Raw genomic sequence first — 22,389 nt, 5'->3', positions numbered from 1 at the left:
ATTTTCATTATCGAGAAATATATATATAAAAAAACCTCTATAATAAGATTAAGAGGAATCTTTAATCGTACAGTATGTTATTTTACTCCATCAATAAAAATAATTATTTTTAATTGTTAAATTAATTTTTTAATAATTAAATATGTATAAATTTGTAATAAAAATTATAATGCGTCATGTTCTTATTATATATTTGACCGTTTAAAAATTAATCTACCGATAAAAACATAATTTTCACCATACTTAACCGTAAAAACTCCTTAGAGCTCATTTGGTTGGAGGATTCATTTTTTGATTCAAATCATGGTTCATGGTTCGCTACAGTATTTTTTCTCATAAAAAACACACGTAAATAAAAAATGGTTCTAATCCATAAACCAAACGGGCTCTTAATATTAATAAGATTAGGTATGAAACCGTCAAATATATATGTTTGAAATTCTATCAATTTTCAATTGATTTTTTATTTTAATAAAACTTTAATCGTATTAAATATTTAGAAACATGCATTATCAATAGTAATACAATGTCCTAAAAGGCTGCTTCAATTGGTATTTATCTTTTTATCATTTCCTGATTAATTTACTTCATTTTTTTTTTCAGAAATTAAGAAATTCCTATGGTGAGGGCACTTAATTTTATTGCCCACCTCATTTGGTACTTTCATATACATATCATATGTATATGTATGAAGGGCGGATACAATGAGAAGATTTCTTAGACAATACTGGGTGGCCCCATAGTAAAAACTCATCATAAATTATAATAGTTTGATTTGATGTCCCAATAATTACTAATTAACCAAAACCAACCAACTGGGTTTTAATATGACACCTGTTGTAGTAAATGGGAGCTTAACCACCTGCCCTTGTGAGCTTTGATTCAATTTGGATTTTCATAGTGTTTTGGTAAGTTGTATGCTTCAATTTCATTGGAGAAGGTTCGAACATCAAATTTTTATGCAATTAATGCATGAGGAGAAGCAAAGCTACATTTTAGGTTTTTCAGCAACAACATTTATGTGTCCCTATTGATGATGAAACTAAAGGAAAAAAATAAAAGAAAACTAAAATTTAAAAAAAAAAAAAAAAAAAAAGGTCTCGACATAAATTTTTTTACCCCCATTCTAAAAGGGTGCTAAAAAAAAGTGTGACATTGCAATATCACAACTGCCCCCATTTGGCATGCGAAAGATGGCTCCACAATGCATGAGATGAGACATAGAAAGCCATGTACCAAAAATGGCATTGAACCAAATCTTGAGATTGTGGTTTTTTTTTTTTTTTTTTTTTTTTCCTCTCCTCTTTTCGCTCAACAATTCTGAGATTGTGGGTGGGGTTTGCAATTAGTGGTTGGCTTGCGTGAGGCAAGAGGGCCATAAATTTGGTTGAACTGAGATCACCAAAACCATCTGACTTCCCCTCAAAAGGAAGTTGGTGTCAGTTGAGGTTCGTTACGAATCGGCCTACAAAAGAACTCATTAATTTAAGAAAGTTTGCCCCTTCTTTCCGTACTATTAATCTACAAAATGTATTGGGACTTCTTGGTTTTTTTTTTTTTTTTTTTATAACAAAAGTCTCTTTTTATGCAAGTAAAATACACTATTTGTGATTTGGGAATATTACAGAACTTTGGTACAGAATTCAAGGAAGTTTGAAATTTTTAATATGAATGTTCACACCACTAGAATCATCAGAGAACTGTAGAGAAAAGATTGAACATATGCATTTCTGCATGTTATCTGAGCAGATGAAATTCTTTGTTTTCTTTTTTTTTTTTAATTTTTTTTTTTAAGAAATCCATGATGAGGAATCAATTATACAAAGACTTTTTGGAATTTCTTTCATGGGGTCTACTTTATTACGTGTGGATGAAGAGTTCTCATGTGTTAGGAATGCTAGCGTGAGATTTCCTACATGTGGGTTTGAGGTCCACAAAAAGAAATAATTCCAAAAAGTAGTAGTAGTGCCTCAATGTGGCATGTGTGCGCGCGCTCATTAGACACTATGATTAGGTCCTCTGCCACTGCCATTTTAATTTATTCTTTTTTCTCCTTCTACATATTCCAAATTTGCAAGTGTTTGATATAGTCCCCAACAAGTAGTTAATTAAACTATTACCTCTCCTTACACTTCCAAACTTCCATAAGTTCACATTGGTGGTGGAACTAGGTATCTAATTTGTTACCTATTTGTCCTCCAAAATAAAGCCATTTTGACTAATGAAGATGGTTGTTATATGATTGTTTTGTCATTCTTGATCCATATTAGAATCTTAAAAAGAACAATACTACAAGGCTTTTATCCACTAATAAAACTAATAAAACGTGAATCCTATAGCATTAGAGCCATAGACGAGGTAAAATATTTTTTCCTTGGAAATATCCTTCCCGTCTGAAGTTTCCCCAAAATTTTTCCCTTTTAACAGTTCGACCCCAAAACAGAGAGCTTTTTATTCTTACCCATTATCACTTATTACATTGATCTCCAATAATATATATATATATATATATGTATATGTGTGTGTGTATATATATATTCATGGGCGATTTGAGCTGTAGGGGCCGCCATGGGGTGGTAGCAGGCACAGCTCTGAGAAAATGGCAAAGGCTGTCATGCATGTGAGAGAGAGGGGTCACTAAGAAGCAGACATGAATGAGTGAATTATCAGAATGGAACAAATAACTCGGCGTGCAAGGGAAGGCAAGCCCACATCATTATATATATATATATATATATTATATAATATGCTTTTCTTTCTTTCTTTTTGTCCGCATACGTGTCATACCAAACTCTTAAGAGAAAACAATTATCTCATTTTTGGCATCTAAAAAGCCTGCTGACTCGCTGGCTGGCTGCTCAGCAAATAAAAATCAATTACAAAATAAGTACATGATTTCTTTTCACAAATCTCTCTCTCTCTCTCTCTGTTCAGGAGCTTCAGTTCAGTCTCTCTGTTCAGGAGCTTCAGTTCACAGCTCTACAGTTTGTGCACATTCCACGGACGCCTTTTCTTTTTCTTTTTTTTTTCGTGTGTCAGTTTGGCTAACCTTGTTATATGTTGGCCCCTGTATGACACTGTAAAGGAGCTAACTGGCTTAAATATTTCTTCGACATAGAAAAAACAGAGTAAAGAGTACATTTAATCATCCGGGTATTATAGCAAAAGTTTCAGACAATCAATCAGAGAAGCAGCATGTTTGGATATAGCAGCTCTGGTAAAACTATGGTGAAGCAAGCTGGGTAAGACTGAATCTGAAGAAGGTTACGGAAAGATACCCGGGGAACCAAAAAATTCTGGGCACTTTTCTAGAAGATGAGATTGCTGATAAGCTGGTTAACAATACTAATAATGTTTACTCGTTTTCCTAGTAAAACAAACACCTGCACTGGCACAGCACAGGGGGGAAAATGTTTGAAGTCAAAGAAAAGCAACAAAATGCGAAATTACGAACCACATGTTTACCAAACACTAATTTAAACTGTGCTCACCGTTAAAACTGAGTTGAACTGAACTAAACTAACAAAATAAACGGGGCTATATTCATAAAAGTTCAGAGTCAACTGAACTTCATATCTCCCATCGCATTTTTTTTTTTTTTTAAATACACCAATACCCATTTAGAATGATAGAGAATTTCATAGTCATAAGAGTACAAGCTAAAGACAAAAAGCTTCAGGTTTCATAGTCTGGTGAAGGCAGTCAAAAAGAAAATCAATAAAATTGTCTTCTTTTGGAATTTACTTGGTGGTCCAGATTATGCTATAGAGCCCTTTACGCAATTATACTTAAAAAGCATCATGTACCTTCAACATGCACTCTTTTGGACATTTCTTCAACGTTTTAGACACCAGGTCCTTCGGCACTCTTCTTCATTGTTATGTGCTTCATTGAAAGTTTGTAGTTGCTTGACTACAATTTGACAAAGCTGACATACATATTAGCCATTCATTAGCCAAATTCCGCACCAACGAAAAAGTAATCCCTGAATGTACGAACACCTCGTACAGAACCAACCATCTCTATTTCTCTTGTTAACTGAAACGAACAGTCGTATATTTGCCGTGAATGAGGGTGCATATTGTCTCTGACGGTAAACTCACATACAATGCCGTTCACCTCAATTGAGCTACAGCCGGGAGTCTTCTCTACTCCTTTCTCCCTCATCATCTTCCGTGCCTTCTCTGCCCCCTCCCACATATTTGCTTCCCCATACATACTTGCAAGCAAGATATAATTTCCGCTATCATGAGGATCCAACTCAAAAAGTTTGAAAGCTGCTCTTTCTCCCATCACAACATTTTTATGAATGCGACAAGCAAAGAACAATGCACCCCAAATGACAGCATCTGCCTTGATAGGCATGCTCATGATAAGCTCTTCTGCCTCTACCAAAAGACCAGCCCGACCAAGAAGATCCACCATGCAAGAGTAGTGTTTGCAGTTGGGGCAAAGATTGAATTTTGATCTCATTTGCGAAAAATACTTGCGACCCTCTTCAATCAAGCCTCCATGACAACAAGCGGATAAGACCCCAATGAAGGTGATCTCATCTGGCATCAGCCCTGTATCAATCATCTTTTCGAAGTAAAATATGGCATCGCTTGCGTGCCCGTGAACAGCCAAACCACATATAATAGCTGTCCAAGTCACAGAGTTTCTCCCTGGCATTTCTTGAAACACCTGAAGGGCCTTTTTGATGTTCCCACATTTGGAATACATATCAACAAGAGCAGTTCCCAACGCAACGTTTGAGGAAACAATATGTTTTTCAATATAACGGTGAATCCATATTCCAATATCAAGTGCTCCAAGTTGCGAGCATGCTGATAAGCAGCCCACCATGGTGATCTCATCAGGCCTTATGTTCCTAGCTTGCATCTCATGAAACACAGCTAGCGCTTCCTTACCGCACTTTGCTTGAACATAGCCGCTAATCATTGCATTCCACGGCACAACATTATTCTCCGGCATTTCATACAAAAGCTTCCAAGCGGCTTCCAGAAATCCGAATTTGGCATAACCAACTATCATTGTAGTCCATGAGACGACAGTTTTATTCGTCATCTCACTAAATAATTCTTGAGCCGCTTCAAGGTGACCACACTTGGCATACATGTCCATAAGCGCATTAGCCAGAGGAACGGTCAAACTCAGTCCATTTACTCGAATAGTTCGATGAAACTCTCTCCCCTTGTCCAAATCCCCTAGTTGAGCACACGAAGAAACCAACCCAACCATTGTAACTTCATCCGGCTTAACTCTATCATCCTCCATTTCCTGAAATAGCCTTAACGCCTCATGCGCCAGCCCAGCTCGAGCGTACCCATTGATCAAAGAATTCCAAGAAACTAAATCTCTCACACGACTTTCATCAAACGCCTTACATGCATCCCGCAGTTCTCCACATGACACAAGCATATGAATCACCGCATTATGAACAAACACATCAGCATCAAAACCCAACTTCAACACATGCCCAAGAAGCTTTAAACCCATTAACTTCTCTTGCAAATTCGCACAAACTTTCAACAACAAAGGGTAAGTATAATTATCCGGCCACGACCCGCCATCTCGGAACATCCGCTTGTACAAAGCAAGCGCTTCCCTCGGCGATTCGCTTTCCAAATACCCTCTAATGGCTACATTCCAGGAAAACACATTTGGGTTCTCCAAGCTGAGCAAAATCTTGGTACAATAATCCAGATTTCTTGATTCAGATAGCGCGCAAAAGGCGACAAGACGACTCGAAGCAAAGGGGTCAGAGATTAATCCGGTAATGGTCATTCGGGCTTGGATTTGCTTCAAATGGGAGATGGAATTGGAATTCTCGAGAAGAGAGAGAAGAGGATTGGATTGAACAAGAGTGTGGGTTGTGTTCCAGTTGATGGGTTTCTGTTTGTGGGGTGGAAAGGAGCGAGTGTGAAGGAGAAAAGAAAATGGAACTAAGATCGGGTTTTGCAACAGACGTTGAGATTTGGAGCAGATGATTGTAAAGCTGATCATCAGATTTTTGTGAGAGCATTTCTGATTATGAATTGTGATTGGAGTTGGCGGGAAAGTCACACTAGCCGTTGAAGGAGGGTTAGGTGCTTTTGGTCGTTGACTTGTATAAACCAACTATTAACCAAAGGAAAAATTAAACGAGAATTTTTTTATTTTTTTAGATTCATATAGTATACAAAATAAGAGAGAACTTATCTCTTTGTAATTTTGATTAAATAAAATTTCTCATAAAACAATAAGGATCTTCTAAAATATGCATAACTCGAAATAATATAAAATAAAATATGCATAACTAATTCATATAAAAGTTACTAGTAATTATACTATCTCGAAATAATAAACATGGTTGATTTTTCTTCATGATTTATCACTCTTGTATTAAAACAGGGGTACCTCTATAACGGCCACGTAAGTGGGGTCTTTACAACCTCATGCAACAAAATTAAACCTATTTGATAATTAAGGTTATGTTTTATCATAATTAAATTTAGAAGATCCTTAGGACAACAGACACCTACTGATAATACTTGTTTTACTAAACGTTGAAAATCATACAAAAATTAGAAAAGGATGAAATCTAATAAAAATCTAAGATGGATATTAGAAATATACACTTAACGTAGGTAATTTAGTGCCAGATGATCAAAGGACAACCCTACAGCGAATGTTCTCATGCTTTCATTTAATTTCATCACAGCTAATACCAAGTTCTCAGTTTATATGTTCTATCTAGTTCATAGAATCAATTTATCTAATAATAGGCAGATGACATTCTCCAGAAAAGAGGACGACATACAAACAGCATCAAAACCAAACGACGGCAAAGGAGTGGAATTCACCATGGAAACAACACATACTCACAAAAAGGCAACTCTGAACGACAACAAAGGTTACGCAACACAACTCAGTACGAAATCAAATGCAAACGACGGTAGAGGATACCAAAGTCACATTGAAACGACATAAATAGACACAAGGGAACTGAGAACGACATCAAATCTAAACGACAGCAAAGGAGACGCAATCACAATGAAAACGACACAGAAATACATAAAGTAATCACATAGTATCAACTACGGCGGTGGAGCGAAAATGGTGTCTCCAACCACAATGGACAAAATGGGTAAATGGGAGAGCTTTTACCGAGTTCGATCAAGTAGAGGACAAAGGTTGCTCTTCTTCGAGAACCCCTAAATGCGAGTATGACGGATCTGCTACAGAAGTTTGACAACGACAACGACAGGATCCGTAACGAGGACGGCGTTTCACTCTACATCGATTCAAGTATCCGTGTTGAAAACTAAAGGAGACGGGTTTGAAAGAATCTAGGGGTTTTTTTTTTTTTTTTGCTTCAGATTGAGGAAAAGGGCTGCTTTTTTGGCGATTTATGGGTGAATTATGAAGGGATAGCTCTCAGAGACTCTCGATTCCAGAACTTCACAGTGAATCTGAACTGCATACGATGGAAAATGGTGGGAGAGATGGGAGCTTTTTCAGGGAATCTGAACTGTAGAAGATAGAAATGGTGAGAGAAGAGAGCTTCTTTTCCGTTCTCATGAGGAAAGAGTTAAAAGCAAAGGTAAAACGCAGCAGGGAAAAGTTTGAAAGCTGGAGAGACCCATCTTTGCAATAAAGCAACAAAATTATCGTCGAACAAAACTTCATATTAGAAACCCAAATGAGTATGATATTCTTCTTAAAAAAACGAGAGAATATATGTATAGCAGCCGCGTTTAATTTGTTTTCATTTTTATTTTTGAGAAACTGATCATCACTACCCTAACGACCCTGACAGAATCTTGGCAAGTTGGGTTGCTGTTTCCAATGGAAAATAAAAACGATGAGGCACAGATTCAGAGAAGTCAAGAGAAATTAAACTTGCTGATGAATAGTATAACTAGCAAAATAAAATGAGCCTACAACGGCTCTCATAATAATCGAAAACAGATAAACAAAAATCCTTCTCAAAGGAACAATTGTTTAGGTCTCAATCCCTCTAGAACTAAGGTTGGTGGTTATTGAGTAGAAAAATTTCCCAACAAAAATACGAAATAAGAAGGAAACATTTTCATCAACGTCTATGGAAAAATGGGTGATGATAGGAGTTCTGAATACAACTTCTCAAAGCTGCTTAAGCTCCGCCAGAACCATACTTCTTTCCAAAAACAAGGACCTGGAGCTTGTCATAACCGGCAAGGACACCAGCGCCGGCAACGGCACGAAGGATGTTGGCACCAGCTCCCTTGAAGAGAGATTTGGCTCCTTCGTTCTTCAGGATTTGAGAGAATGCATCAAAAGAACTCTTGTACTTGACGGCTTCACCGGATGTCATCATCATTCTTCTGCGGACAGTGTCAATCGGGTAAGAGGCAAGACCAGCACCGTTGGTGATAACCCAACCAAGAGCAAAGCTAGCAAAGAAACTATCCTGTAAATTTTCCAAGAAAAATAAACACAGGTATTAGTACCATGACAATATAATCAGTATTCGCAACAGATATTCTTATGAAAAGAATGTGAAACACTCATTCAGAAAAAGTTAAAATTTAACTATGGCATTACAAACATGGAAAGATGTAAAAATGAACAAAATGTAAAGGTATCTTAAAGAAAGGTGTATAACAAGTGCAAAATGATTCAGAATCAACATTTACCTGCAACTTTCCAGTTAGGACCACTGGCTTCACAGAATCGTACAGTCCAAAGTACAGACCACGGTAGACGATGATTCCAACACAAGAAATGTTGAAACCACGGTAAAGTCCAGCAACACCATCAGATTGGAGAGTCTTTCTGTAGACATCAATCAATCCATTGAACTGCCTCCCTCCTCCCTTCTTGGCAGCCTTGGCATCATTAGCAAGACGGGTTCTAGCATAATCCAGAGAGTAAACAAAGAGCAAAGAAGAGGCACCAGCAGCACCACCGGATGCCAAGTTGCCAGCAAACCACTTCCAGTAGCCATCGCGGTCTTTCTTGAAGTTGAAAAGCCTCTTGAAGTAGTCCTTGAACGCAAAGTTCAGGGCCTGTAATGTTTAAATCAAAAATCAATTATGTAAGCACACTTCAATAAGAGAAAGAAAGATGACAAACTTGAGTTAAAAAAAATACAAGGAAAAGAGATTTGACAAACCTGAGTTGGGAAGTAACGGATAACGTTAGCAGTGTTTCCTCTCCACAATGCTACAACTCCCTCGTCCTTAATTGTGCGGCTAAAACAATCTCCAATACCCTTGTAAGGTTCAGAGAGCCTTCCAGCCTTGATCATCTCATCCTGGTTTTGGATCAAGAGCTTAACACGCTCAATTGGGGCAGCAGCGGTTTTAGACACGGCAGCTGAGACTCCACCCATCAAGAAATCAATGGCAAAACCAGCAAATCCTTTCTCTGATGGGGCTTGGACGCACACTGGTGAGGAAGCTGAAGAAATCATTGACAGATCAATGGTGGATCGGCTCGGATACTGCAATCCAGCATTGGAGTAGTTCCCATAGGCAAATTGCCTTTGGTGGATTGCAGGCCCCTGGAAGCCGGTGTAGCGGCTTTGAGCATCATGGGAAAGGCTGGAACCCAAATGGAGTTGACCAGCAAACTTTTGCATCACAGTTGGGGTTTGTTGCCTCTCAGCCATTACTTTGAATAAAATGCACTCCTGTAAAATCATACCACAGTTTTATGATATTATATACATACTAAAACAAAACGAAGACTGTCAAAAAAATTGTCCATTGATAGCATACGCTTGAACAATTAAAGAGAGACTTTTCACAGGTGAACAATCTTCAACAATAGGCTTAACAAATTCAATCAAACAATTCCCTGAATGTAAAGGAGAAATATAATCTATATAAAATCAACCAACATCAGAAGAAATATTTTATTATATGAAAAAAAAAAACGCATCGAGAATTTCGATGTTCACAATGAAATTGAATCTGAAAGATGTGATTTTTTCACACCCATTACAGGAAAAAACAGTACTTGTTAACAAAATTTTATTAATTTTTGACAAAAGAGAACGTTTTAACAACCAAACAAGATGTCACATCAGAACTTAAATATTAATACATGACCATCAACTCAAAACTAGACACGCAAAAATATCAGCATCAATGAATCGAAACCAAATAAAAAACCCTATAATCAAAATCCCAATCCTTTCTGCCAAACGCACTTGAGAAAAGGCTACACCACGCGTAGATCTAACGAAACTAGCCATTAAAAAATCCAAATCAAAGCAATAATGGCCTTAGCCGACGCAAAGAGGCAGAGAAATAACAGATCGAACAGACCCAGAAACAAAACATAGAGATCAAAAATACCCTTTTGCGGGATTAAGACAAAAACGCAAAAAAGAACAATAATCAAAGCCATAAAGCAAAGGAAAAACGCAGAAAATAAGTCATAACAAAAAAAACAAAAACAAAGCAAGATCCGATCTTTCAAATAAGATTACGCAAGAAAAAACATGAAAGATAAAGAGAAGAAGAAAAACAATACCCTTTCGGATTTGGCTCTGGAAATGTGGAAGAAGGAGAGCTTTACGGGTTCTGGGAGCGGACGCCAATGAAGGAGGCGGAAAAGAAATGGTTTCCGCTTTTAAAGCCCTTCTCTGAAGGTCTCCTCGTAAACGCAAACCCAAGTTGCAATTTATCTGCTGCTTCGTGCTATAGCGTATTCAATGGTCTAGGCCTCCACGTCCGTCAATTTTGCTGAATCTTGGGTGGACCCTATGTACAAGGGCAAGAAAGTGTTTTCCTGTGGTGCTGGATTGTTATGAAATGAAATTTAAGAAAAAGGCAGGCATTATGAAAGATTTGAAGGTTTTTCCCGGAAAGTTCTCTATGGTTGGTATATGATGCTTTTTTACTATATATAACAAGAGAGAGTTCTTACTTGGGCAAATTTAGACACAGGTTTTTCTCCGATTATTTGAAGTTCAGTTGTTGACTTGTTTAAACAAATTAATTTAAAATCTTCTCTCGTATGTTAACTTGCGGGTAGAATTAATTTTTAACTGTTAAATATCAAAATTACATTATATTAAAAAATATCATAAAAATAAATAACTATTGATAATTCATTTTTTTCAATCTTATTAAAGAATCTCCCAATTAAATTTTAAACATTCTTAAAAGGGAAAAAAAATCATTTTTGAACAACTTTTGGTAATTTAGAAGGCTTTTTTTTTTTTGGGGGTCTGATATATGGAGACAAATGCTTGCAACAAAACCGTATAGTATACAGTTTGTATTGAGGAATGAATTAGACAAAATCAATCGCCTTTTTTTCTAGATTAGTTTGGTTTCAACCATACATGTTGTCAATTCACAATTGTGCTTTGAATTGTATGTTAGTCTTGTTCACATTGGTCTTCTTTTTTTTTTTTTTCGGAGCTCTTCTTCATGGAAGGAAACAACATCATTTGATATCATATTAATTGGCCTTTTGACCTCTAAATAAAATTTCCAACTAATACTTGCATTGCATGTCATGTCCCACGAGGACCCAAATAAACAGCTCTCACCTAAATTGACCCTCGACGTTAGAGTAAGGCCAACTTGAATTGTTCCCAAGAGTAAGACTGTTTGGGAGAAGAGAAAATTATTGTTTCTCTTGTTATGATAATATTTAAGCATGTCTTTCTCTTAATTAATGCCTAAAGTCAAACCAATTGAGAGTTACATCATACAAATGCATGCTTCTTTTTCTCGTTGTCGTTATTTCCAAGTATGAGATGTCATAGATGGCATCTGCGTGCTTGATAACATAACAAAATGCATTTTAGAAAGAAAGGAAAAAGAAAAAGGAGAGACGCTTGTAATCCGAGAATCATCGAAGAGAAATTCAGGAACTAAACAATACATATGTGATGATGAAGATAAAAACCATGAGAATAAACAAGAAGTTTGTAACGACACAGAAATTTCGAATTCATGTCGTCAATTTGTGAAGGACAATGAAGCTAATCTCGGCTGCTAAGTGCTCACTTGACTTTTTGGTCGAGAAGCACGTTGGGTAGAAACGGAGCGCAAGCCCGTTGAGGGCACCGGATTCAACAAGGAATCCCTCCTCAATACCGTTCAGTTTAACGCAGTCATGACTCTAATTCAGTGGCTCTAGGAATGGTATCAGAAGCTATGTGTACATATTCACACCATGCAATAATAAACAACATCAAAAAGTTTTACAAGGTTCTTCATCAAGGAAGAAAAAGTACAAGAACACAAGTTGATAAATTCAAACTCCACAAGCAACTGAAATCCCCGAAACTTTCTTCATGGACAAGTCACTCAAACCCACAGGAAAAGTAATGCAACCGAGAATTTGTACAATAGTTGACCCTCCTCTGGAGGTATTGTCAATTGTGCTATGCAATTTGCACACACTAAAATTTTCTGACTGCTATTGTTCACATACGATTAAAGTTGAAGAAAGGCCTATTACATGGGCCAGGCAACAAGAAAAAAATGAAGAAAGAAGAAGTGACAAGCAAACTTTTCAGATTTACAAAGTAGAAAGCTAGCAGCAGTACAAAAAGTTAATAATTCTTGGGATAAAACCTAGAGGAGTATACATGCTTCACAAGGTTAGTGTGCTTTAAAAGTTTTGGGGACAAGGATAAACAGGAAGCGTAAATCATAATACTCACAACACATTGCCAGTACTCAAGCTCAAAATCTATTGATGCCTACCCAAATCAATCTGATCTCTCCCTTGCAGTCTATCAATGCCGAGAGAAGAATGTTCCAAGGAAGCCTCTGACCTCCTCAAATCTAATTCCAGCTCCTTCTGCCTCAGTTGCAGTACTTTCCGCTCATTCTCTAATTTCATCCTCTCATTCTCCAGCCTCAACCTCTCAAGCTCTCTGTCTTTCTTGCTGCAGTATCTCAACCACCTAAACCGCTGCTTCTCAAGCTCAAGAGCCTCAGCCTGGACGTTGACTCTTTGTACTTCGAGTTGCATCATCTGTTTCTTAACCCACTCTCGCCGCTCCCATAAGGACTTTGTGGGGTCTTGAAAAAACCTAGCCATTTCACCTTCAAAACTATCCTGTGGGGAGGTCCAAAAATGGAAATCCTCTTCGTTGACCTTCTTCCTATCACCAAACTCGGTCATCCTCTCCCCATCATTGTCATCATTATTGTCGTCTTCATTATCTAAATCATCATCCTCACTATCATGATTTTCCTCAGCTTCTTCCTCATCGGATCCATTATTATCTTTTGAGCACCTTTCAAGAGGTAAAGAATAACCTTGCAAATCAATATCATGGCAATCAAGAATCCTTTGCCCATTGTGATAAGCACACATTTCTTTGTAAAACAAGTGTTTTGAGCTCAGTATCTTTCTAACATCATCCTTTGCCTTAGCTGATAGGTGGGGCATTGAGTCCATAAGAGCAGGATTCTCCACCACTCTACAACTAGTTCCCCTCCCAAGTATATCATTCAACCTTTTGTACCTTTTGTTCAAGTCATTAAACTTATCTTCACACTGCTGAGGCGACACATGACAGCCTTTACTGATCATTATCTTTGAAACTGTTTTCCACTTTCCCTTCTTCTGTAAAATCCCAGATTTTCTCTTAAGCCCCTCCCCACCTGCAACCATTCCATCATCGCCCACACAAGCAACCACGGCAATAAGAAGCTTAACCACATTATCCGTCCACTTCATTCGCTGCCACGGAGAGCCCTTTTTCCCCTTAACCCCATCAAAGTTCTCGCCACTGCCATCTTCCATATAACTCGGCTCATCTTCTTCACTCAGATTGTAACCATGATTACCATTTATGGGGGCAACTCCTTTCCCTTTACCGAACATAGAAACACCTTTCGATGCTGATCCTTTCACTTCCATAAGCGAAATCGGATGGGGTTCATCCTCAACACCACCCATCACACTCATGTGATGTTGATGTGCTAATGAGGAATGACCCAACTGCCTTGTTTGGTGTCTATGCATCGGTGATTCCAAGTCTAGTATCCCCCCATTTGGACCCGACAAAAACCCACCTCCCAGACCTGAACTATCCATTACAAAACACACTCAATACCAAAAACCCAAAATACGATCCACTACCAAGCAGAAACTAAATTCCAAATTCCCACTTTAACTAAGCTTGATATGTAGCTAATAACTCACTAATCCCAGTGGATTTTTCCAACTCATAACTCCAAATCAACCAGAAAATCACGCGAACCCAAAATTCTATCGACATAAGCAAATTATAATCTGATGAAAAACAAGATAGAAGTACCTAATAAGCACTTCTTATCCGCTGAGCCTCATTCCGGTGCAAAAGGGGCGAAATTTACACCAAAATCGAAAGAACCCAAATAAGATCTAACCTCAATGTTTCGCGAGTTCGGAGGAATACGAGGATTTTCGACGAGTGGTGTTCCTAGAAAGTTGAAGGAATAGTTTGAACAGTAATGAGCAAACCAATATTCCAAAAATAGAAATACAAACCGAAAAGAGAATTTCTTTAAGCTTACCTTTACCAATCCACGACGATGATTTATGACGAAAGGGAAGGAGAGAATATGTATTGTCTGTGATATTGATGATCAGTTTGGGACAGAGAAAGAAAGCGAAGGTTTCTGGTCTAAACTCTCTAAAGGAACGCTTTTTATTCAAGTTTCTGTTTTTTCTTCTTTGGTAGGATGAAGAAGCCATCTTTTCTTGCTTTATGTTAGAAGAGAGTGAGGTAAAAAGTAAATAAATAAATTCTTTTTTTAACGGATAAATAAATTCTTTTGTCAAAATATTTTTAAAATATTTTTAATTATAATAAAAAAAATTAAATATAATATTTTTTTTAAAAATTTAATCGTAAAAATTTAAAATTAAAAACTCAAATTATATGCAAACTTTTTTTAATTGAGGATGATTCTGCTGTATCATATCGTGAGTGGTTGTGAGCTGTTAGATTGAATCCAACGGTTGGGAAGAGAAAATGACTATAATGGGCAACCGGCAAAACCGGTTAAGAGAGAACTCAAATAAATTTAAAAAAAAAAAAAAACCCTCTTTCTCTCTCGTCACCCGTTCTCTTTCTCTCTGTGCCGCCCCCGGCAAAACCGGTTAAGAGAGAACTCAAATAAATTTAAAAAAAAAAAAAAAACCCTCTTTCTCTCTCGTCACCCGTTCTCTTTCTCTCTGTGCCGCCCCTCCTCCCTCTTTGTTGCCCTCTCTCTCTTTCGACTCTCTCTCTCTCTCTCTCTCTATCGCCCAACCCTCTCTTTCTGCCTCCTCTCTCTGCCGCCCACTCTTCTCTTTTTCCCTCATCTCTGTCTCTGTCTTGCTGTCTTTCCTGAGCACGGCGGCGTTTGCGAGGAAGACGGCCCTTGTTGTTGCGCGATGGCCAGTCGGCCTTTTACAGCCATGGCGACGTCACAGAACTCTGGTTGCAGAATAGCGTGAGAGAGAATTAGCACAGGAAGATTTCATTTGTTTCGTGATAAACTACTTTTAGCTCGTTAATTAAATTTTCCATGGTCTTTTTGACCGATTTGCTATTTTTTGACTTGGGGCTTTTCATTATTCTCTGTGAAATCTCTTGTTTTCCAGGGGAAAAAAAATACATAAAGAAAAGAGAAAATAAAAATCTGTCCTTTATTTCACCATATATATGCTGTCTCCTTCACACATCATTCCTTTCTATGAGGTGTTATGTTATCTTGTATGCTTATTGACATATTCTGATTAGTTGTTCATGTTATTTTGACGCCATTGTTCATATGAAGCACATGTCTGTTGATGGCATTTTTTCAATTAGTAACCTCCTGTTGGAGCACCTTTAAACTTGTAACCCTCTTATAAAAATTATTTTCTTTTTAATTTATTTTCCTTAACTTTTCACGACTAAATTACCCTCATTTTGAAAGTGAAAGGAAATGGAAAAACCCCACAAAATCCAATCAGACCCCCACAAAGAAAAATAACAAAAACAAAAAAACAGAAACTTCCCTTCACTTCCGAGTCCGTTCTTCGTCCTTCTTCTTCCAAAACGGCAAACCTCCAACAGAGTCCGGTCCGATGCGATCAAGCCTCCCGCTTCATCTCCGGCCACCCAAAATCTCCGGCCTCCAATTCCGTCCGATATGCCGAGGCTCCACCCGCAGTTCTGATTGGAGTTGCGCCGCCACCTCTGACTTCGACGGTGAAGAAATCTCCCCCACTCAATCTCACCCGCAGTTCTCTATTTGTTTTTTCTTTTTCTTTTTCTTTTGTCATCTGGGTTGTTAGTTTTGTGTTTTGGTGTGAATTAAGACTTGTTTAATTATTGCCCATCATATGTTCAATAATAATTATGTGTTTGATGAAATGCCTTGGTGCGATGAAATTAACACTAGTAAGCGCATCAATCGTTCAAGTAATAAAGTGATGAGTAAGATATTATTTTCTAACGATAATTGGTAAAATTCACAAATAAAGTGATTAAACTGACTATGTTATTTGATATTGTGAAATTTGAAGTAATGTGAATTAAAATTAAATAAAAATTAAAGATTAAAAAAATATAAGGATATAAGATTTAAGAAGGAATTCAATGAGAGAAAGCGTTAGAGAGTTAATTTCCCATACACCAATTCATCCATAAGCTCAAAAAAATGAATTTCAACTATTATTAACCATGAGATGGTAGAAATTCCTAATGTTTAATTATCCATATTTTGAATCTAATCAACTATCACATATATTCTTAACTTCAAATATTCTTATTTCATGTCTATTCTAGATTAATTCAACATGAGATGCTTTAGAATTTGTGGAATCCTTTTTCGGTTAAATCCCCATCTCAGTTACAATTTAAACTGACCATATGAATTTCCTTGAATCCCTATTCGGTTACTCTTCGTCCACAATTTAATGACAATTGAAACATCACTATGATCAATTTCCAAATTAAATCAATGAAAAGCCATAAGAACAATAGAACACACTCTTCACGGAAAAATAATAAATTGCAACTCATTCAAATTGAAACTCATAAATCCATCAATATCTAACTAAAAGTTTTAAACCATAATGAAATTAAATAAAACAAAGAAGAGTCTGGAAGACATCACCATAGAAAATCTGAAAGAAGAAAAGAAGAACAAAGGATAAATCCCTAATGGCCGAACTTTACAAATTGTTTCTCCACCCAGAATCAGCCACTCCCAGCAATAATCCCTCTGGGTCGACTCCAAACTCTGGTCGAATCCTCTTTCAAAAGCCCTGGGCAAATCCCTTTTCTCCTCTTTCTCTCTCTCGGTTATCTCAGCCAAAACCTCTGGAATTCCAACCCAAAAACTCTCTGTTTATTCCCATGAACACCTCTGGAAAAGCCCAGCAACCACTCTAGAATTCCAGCCAAGAAAATCCCAGCAGCCACCCTAGAATTCCCAGTAACCACACACTGGTTCCCTCTGGAATATCCAGCCTCAAAAACTCTCTCTCTTCCCTTCCTGATTTTCCCTTTTAAGCTTGATTCTCTATGCCCAAAACTCTCTCTCTCAGCCACTCTCTCTCTCTGCTCGGGCCTTCCTCTTGATTCCATCTTCAAACTCTTGGTTAGATAGAGTTTTTTCCACTTTAGCCGCAACTTCTTATCTTCCCCAAGGCAGCCCCAAGTCCCGTGTGAATCTCAGGAAGCACAAAACCGTGTAATCTCAAGGCAGCCCCTGAAACACAATGTCGTATAAGCTGGAATTAATCTCCTCCGTGTGGGCTTCTGGGATGAAATTGGGCCTTTAATTATGGGCTTTTCTGGACCTAAGTTGGTAGATTACTCAACTCATACACATCCGTAGTCGCTGGGAGTAGTATTCTCCATGTGTGGACTTTGCTGGGCTAAATTTGGCCTTTTATTTGTGGGCTTTTAATGGACTGAAACTGGTAGATTACTAAGCTTATCCCCTCCAAAACAGCCCCCCTCATCCAACATTTATTCTCAGGAAGAAAGCACAACTGTGATATCCAAATTTAGCCTCCTCTGTTTGTGGACTTTTAATGGGCTGAAACTGGGCCTGGTTAATTGTGTGCTTTTAATGGTAATCTGTGGTAGATTATCACGCTTGCATCCATCCTGCAAAATTAGATTAAGAAGACATCAATTTGTCAATAAAACGCCTTAAAACTAGTTAATATTAAACTTGCAAGAGCTTAATAAATCGGTGTAAAACCAACTCATCAAACTCCCCCAAACTTAACATTTTGCTAGTCCTCAAGCAAAAAGATGAAACAAAACAAAATAAAATCTAAAAATGTCGTCAAAAGAACTGCCCAAGAATCGATTCAATTTGATGTACCAAGCAAGCCTTAAAGATTGCAAAATGCCTCTAATTTCTCTTCACTCTCAACTTCACTATCCATAGTCATGCATGAAATTTGGTCTTTATAAAACTCATGATTTTGGATGGACACCTCGTTTATTAGCAAATCGGTGTCGGCACTACGAGAGTCCATCTGTGGTGAGGCTTGAGCAAAAATAAATTTGAAGGGTTCTTGTTCTTCTTCTAGAGGCTCATCTTCCTTTAGAGGCTTGAATTCCCTTGACAACTTCTCTTGAATGTACCAATCTTGATAAAACTGCACCATATCGGCCATCATTTGGTAGGCTTCATCCTCGGGTCTTTCACAGAATGGGGTTGTATCATAGCCATCTTCCACCCAACTTTGGGTTGCTATGCTCAATCCTTTAATGAAGATTTGAAGTTGAAGCCACTTTGGAATACCATGTTGCGGAACCCTAGCCAATAGCTCCTTTGATCTATCCCCAGCTTGATATAGAGGTTCAGTGTCAAGTTGAGAAAAAGTGATGATGGCTTGGCCCATCTCCAACTTAGTCATCATTTTTTTTATTTTTTTTTATTTTACCTGCAAAAGAAAGAAAAAAAAAACTCAGAAAACAAAATTAGAAGAAAAACACTGTCCAGTGCACAAATTCGCATTTTTTTTATTTTTTTTTATTTTACCTGCAAAAGAAAGAAAAAAAAAAACTCAGAAAACAAAATTAGAAGAAAAACACTGTCCAGTGCACAAATTCAGCCGGATTTCGGCGCCGCGGCGCTACAAACTGGCGCCAAAGCGCCACCAGTTCTGCCCAAATTGTTGATTCCGTATAACTCAGTGCCAAGGCGCTACAGATTGGCGCCTAAGCACTATGATTGCTGTCTTTTTCCACCGAAATTTGTCCAAAACCTTCCAAATCATAGACTTCCACCTATCCTTCAAACAAAGAACGAAAACACACATAAAAACTAACAAAAACCTCGAAACCAACTAGATATCAAGTCTAAAACGATACCAAATGAGCGAGTAAAACTCACTCATCAGTTTAATATATTTGAAAACAAGAAAAGTGAGTGAAAGGCCCAATAGGATATAATTTTATAAAGCATTTAAAATAAAGGTACTCACGGTCTGAAGATATACACCCGGAACCAGTCATCTCTTTTTAGAAAAAGAAATACTCACATAGTAGAAAATGTATGTATCATGAAAGTGTGCAGCTCGTCATACCACTAAACAAGAAGCGGTAAAAATGTTTGTCTAATGAGAAGTGCAGAGCCATAATTTCACTAAACAAGAAGTGGATCTGTACGGGTTTCAGGACCTGCCCCCAAAGATGTGATTCCCACATCCCGATCTCTGAGGCCACCATGCGTTCTATCATTCCTTAAAATATTTCATTTTAAGAAATGATACTCTTTAAAATCTCATTTCCAAAATCATTGGAAAACTTAATAGCATTCTCATGCTATTCCTTTGAAATCATTTTCTTTAAACATGTTTTGTTCTAAAACATTTTCATTGGCTAAAATCATTTAAAGTAAGGCTAACAAGGATATGGACAAGAATATCCTATCTTTCAAATGTCAAACCTGTGGCTATCTTCACGTAACCCTAGCTCCGCTTGCCCCTGAGGCTCCAATTCCAATCGTGCCACTAACTTTCCCATCAAAATCAACAATTTAGAGTTTGATCTTTCTCACCAAACATTCTCGTTTAATTAGATGCAATTGTATCATATTAGTGTGCCATAGTTCAAAATCAATGTTCATAAATAATTCTTAATTCAAATCATGATTCTTTGACAATGGAGATTTATTCCGGAGAATCGAATGGAAAACAAGGATTCATGTGGCTAATCCACTCATTTTGAGTTCTCAAATGACGTTAGGTCAATCCCACATCGAACTTCGTGGTCAAAACATGGTTTTTGGGCTGTTTAGGGTCGGGTTCAGTGGGAACCGGTCGACCGGTGACAGAAAAGGGTAACTCCACCGGTCGGCCGGTGGAGTGGTGATCGGTCGACCAGAACCGGAGGGGAAGATTTCCAGGGCCAGCCATGGCCGATCCGCGTGAAACAAAGCCAAATCTTGAAATTTTAGGTTCGATTTCGACATATTCTCAAGGGAAATGCATAGATCCAGTTTCAAATCAACAAATAGGGTCCAAAGAATCAAAAACCCCCAATTTTTATCAAGGTTTCATCAAAATGCATTCGAAATCCATTCGAAAATGAAATCTAAACCAAAAATCACCAAACTCGACTAAAACGAGTTCCATAAGGCTAAATCTAAAAATCTAAAGTAAGTTTCAAAGAGTTTTACCTCGATCCAAGCTTTGATGTTGAAAACCTCTTGGAAACCTCCGTTTTTGGTTTAAATCCAGCCCTTGAGAAAGGAAACTTTGAGAGAGAGATGAACGGGAGAGGGAGAGAGAGAGCTCGGGATAAAGAGAGGGAGAGTGAGCTCAAGAGAGTGTGTGTGTGTGTCGAGACAGAGAGAGAGGGGGAAAGTAACGTGAGGAAAAGAGAGGAAAAAGAAAAATGGGAAAAATATTAAGGAAAAATAAATAAAATAAATAGGGGTGAAATTACAAATACTAAAAATAAAGTTAAAAGCTCATGATTAATTAAGAAAATAAATTTAGGCACACTAATAAACCACAATTATCATAATTAAACAAGTTTAATTCCGGAGGGCGTTACATTCTACCCCCCTTAAGAAGTTTCGTCCATGAAATTGAAATTTACCTCACAATATGAACAGATGCGGATATCGTTCATGTATCATCGTTTTCAATTCCCACGTTGCTTCCTCAACGTCATGGTGTTGCCACAACACCTTTACTAACGGTATCTCACGTCGACGTAGGCTTTTCATCTTCCGGTCAAGAATCGGTACGGGTGCTTTCTCGTAAGTCGTGCCATACTGGATCGGCACGTCATACCATTGCACAATGGCTTCTGGATCGGGTTGACACTTCTGAAGCATAGAAACATGGAACACATTATGCACGTGAGACATTTTTAGAGGAAGATCAAGGCGGTAAGCAACGACACCGACCCGTTGTGTGATCTGAAACGGCCCGATGTACATCGGCGCAAGTTTCCCTTTCACACCAAAACGAGTAACTCCTTTGCGCGGAGAGACTCTTAACAAGACAAAATCGCCTTCTGAGAACTCTAAGGGTCTACGCCTCCTATCAGCATAATTCTTCTGACGACTTTGAGCCATTATCAGTCGTTCCCGAACCACGGCTATTTTCTCATTATTCTCCTAGATAACATCCGGTCCAAGGGTCAGTCGATCTTCTGACTCAAGCCAACAAACTGGCGATCTGCAAGGTCTGCCATACAACGCCTCGAATAGGGCCATCCCAATGCTACTCTGATAACTGTTGTTGTAGGCGAACTTAGCTAAATAGAGATACTTCGTCCAGTTTCCACCAAAATCTAGAATGCAAGCACGAAGCATGTCCTCCAAAATCTGAATAACTCTTTCAGATTATCCGTCGGTCTGAGGATGAAATGCGGTGCTGAAATTCAGTTCGATTCCCATGGCTTCTTGGAAACTTCTCCAATATCTAGCGTTGAAACGAGTGTCACGATCCGATGTGATAGACAACGGAACTCCGTGAAGTCTGACAACGTGCTCCAGATACAACTCTGCTAGAACTTTCCTAGAATACGTCGCACGAAAGGGAATGAAGTGCGCAGACTTCGTTAACTTATCCACAACGACCTATATGGCATCATGCCGATGTTCAGTCCTCGGCAATCCCATTAGAAAATCCATCGTAATGTGTTCCCACTTCCATCCAGGAACAGGAAGAGGCTGCAGTTCTCCATCGGGTTTCTGATGTTCAGCCTTGACTCGAAGACAAGTCGCACATTCTGACACGTATTGGCGAACATCCTTCTTCATACCTCTCCACCAATACTGCCTTTTGAGGTCTCAGTACATCTTGGTACTCTCAGGGTGAATAGCGAACCTCGATTTGTGAGCCTCGTGAAGGATCGTCTTCGTTATCTCATCCACTTAAGGAATGGCAAGGCGATTCTTGAAGTAGAGCATTCCATCTTCCCGAATATTCCATTCG

General features: G+C 38.1%; 3 protein-coding genes across 6 annotated transcripts; all 3 read right to left on the bottom strand.

Annotated features, from left to right (window-relative positions):
- Positions 1-2,854: 2,854 nt before the first annotated feature.
- On the bottom strand, positions 2,855-7,649 carry LOC21398381 (pentatricopeptide repeat-containing protein At2g22410, mitochondrial). 3 transcript variants are annotated; one of them, XR_002902704.1, is made up of 3 exons: positions 7,150-7,649; positions 3,807-6,120; positions 2,855-3,077 (listed from the first exon to the last, which is right to left on the bottom strand). XR_002902704.1 is itself a non-coding variant. In XM_024169493.1 (2 exons), exon 2 carries the CDS (start codon positions 6,004-6,006, stop codon positions 3,952-3,954), a length of 2,055 nt encoding a protein of 684 aa, XP_024025261.1. In that variant the 5' UTR covers positions 6,007-6,120; positions 7,150-7,649; the 3' UTR covers positions 3,584-3,951. The 3 variants fall into 3 exon arrangements, 1 of the variants encoding a protein (XP_024025261.1); XR_002902705.1 differs by lacking the exon at positions 2,855-3,077 and adding an exon at positions 3,091-3,383; XM_024169493.1 differs by lacking the exon at positions 2,855-3,077 and having other exon boundaries at positions 3,584-6,120.
- A 225-nt stretch (positions 7,650-7,874) lies between these two features.
- On the bottom strand, positions 7,875-10,667 carry LOC21398379 (ADP,ATP carrier protein, mitochondrial). The gene is made up of 4 exons (XM_010104025.2): positions 10,507-10,667; positions 9,140-9,658; positions 8,661-9,032; positions 7,875-8,434 (listed from the first exon to the last, which is right to left on the bottom strand). Exons 2-4 carry the CDS (start codon positions 9,635-9,637, stop codon positions 8,138-8,140), a joined length of 1,167 nt encoding a protein of 388 aa, XP_010102327.1. The 5' UTR covers positions 9,638-9,658; positions 10,507-10,667; the 3' UTR covers positions 7,875-8,137.
- A 1,563-nt stretch (positions 10,668-12,230) lies between these two features.
- LOC21398378 lies at positions 12,231-14,383 on the bottom strand. 2 transcript variants are annotated; one of them, XM_024169488.1, is made up of 2 exons: positions 14,361-14,383; positions 12,232-14,033 (listed from the first exon to the last, which is right to left on the bottom strand). In XM_024169488.1, the coding sequence occupies exon 2, from the start codon at positions 13,972-13,974 to the stop codon at positions 12,688-12,690; it is 1,287 nt and encodes a 428-aa protein (XP_024025256.1). In that variant the 5' UTR covers positions 13,975-14,033; positions 14,361-14,383; the 3' UTR covers positions 12,232-12,687. The 2 variants fall into 2 exon arrangements, with proteins under 2 accessions (XP_010102326.1, XP_024025256.1); XM_010104024.2 differs by lacking the exon at positions 14,361-14,383 and having other exon boundaries at positions 12,231-14,215.
- Positions 14,384-22,389: the final 8,006 nt, after the last annotated feature.

Source organism: Morus notabilis, unplaced genomic scaffold, assembly GCF_000414095.1.
Source record: "Morus notabilis unplaced genomic scaffold, ASM41409v2 Scaffold1005, whole genome shotgun sequence".
NCBI classification, from domain to species: domain Eukaryota; kingdom Viridiplantae; phylum Streptophyta; class Magnoliopsida; order Rosales; family Moraceae; genus Morus; species Morus notabilis.
Note: the sequence above shows the minus strand (reverse complement) of the source record. Positions and strands in the feature narration are given on the sequence as shown.

What these genes read in the sequence shown, in the direction of transcription:
- LOC21398381 (XM_024169493.1), bottom strand. Translation starts at nt 6,006, where the DNA reads ATGATCAGCTTTACAATCATCTGCTCCAAATCTCAACGTCTGTTGCAA.
- LOC21398379 (XM_010104025.2), bottom strand. Translation starts at nt 9,637, where the DNA reads ATGGCTGAGAGGCAACAAACCCCAACTGTGATGCAAAAGTTTGCTGGT. An exon ending in TCCGTTACTTCCCAACTCAG is followed by an intron (nt 9,033 to 9,139) that starts GTTTGTCAAATC and finishes TAAACATTACAG; the next exon opens with GCCCTGAACTTTGCGTTCAA. An exon ending in TCCTAACTGGAAAGTTGCAG is followed by an intron (nt 8,435 to 8,660) that starts GTAAATGTTGAT and finishes GAAAATTTACAG; the next exon opens with GATAGTTTCTTTGCTAGCTT.
- LOC21398378 (XM_010104024.2), bottom strand. Translation starts at nt 14,046, where the DNA reads ATGGATAGTTCAGGTCTGGGAGGTGGGTTTTTGTCGGGTCCAAATGGG.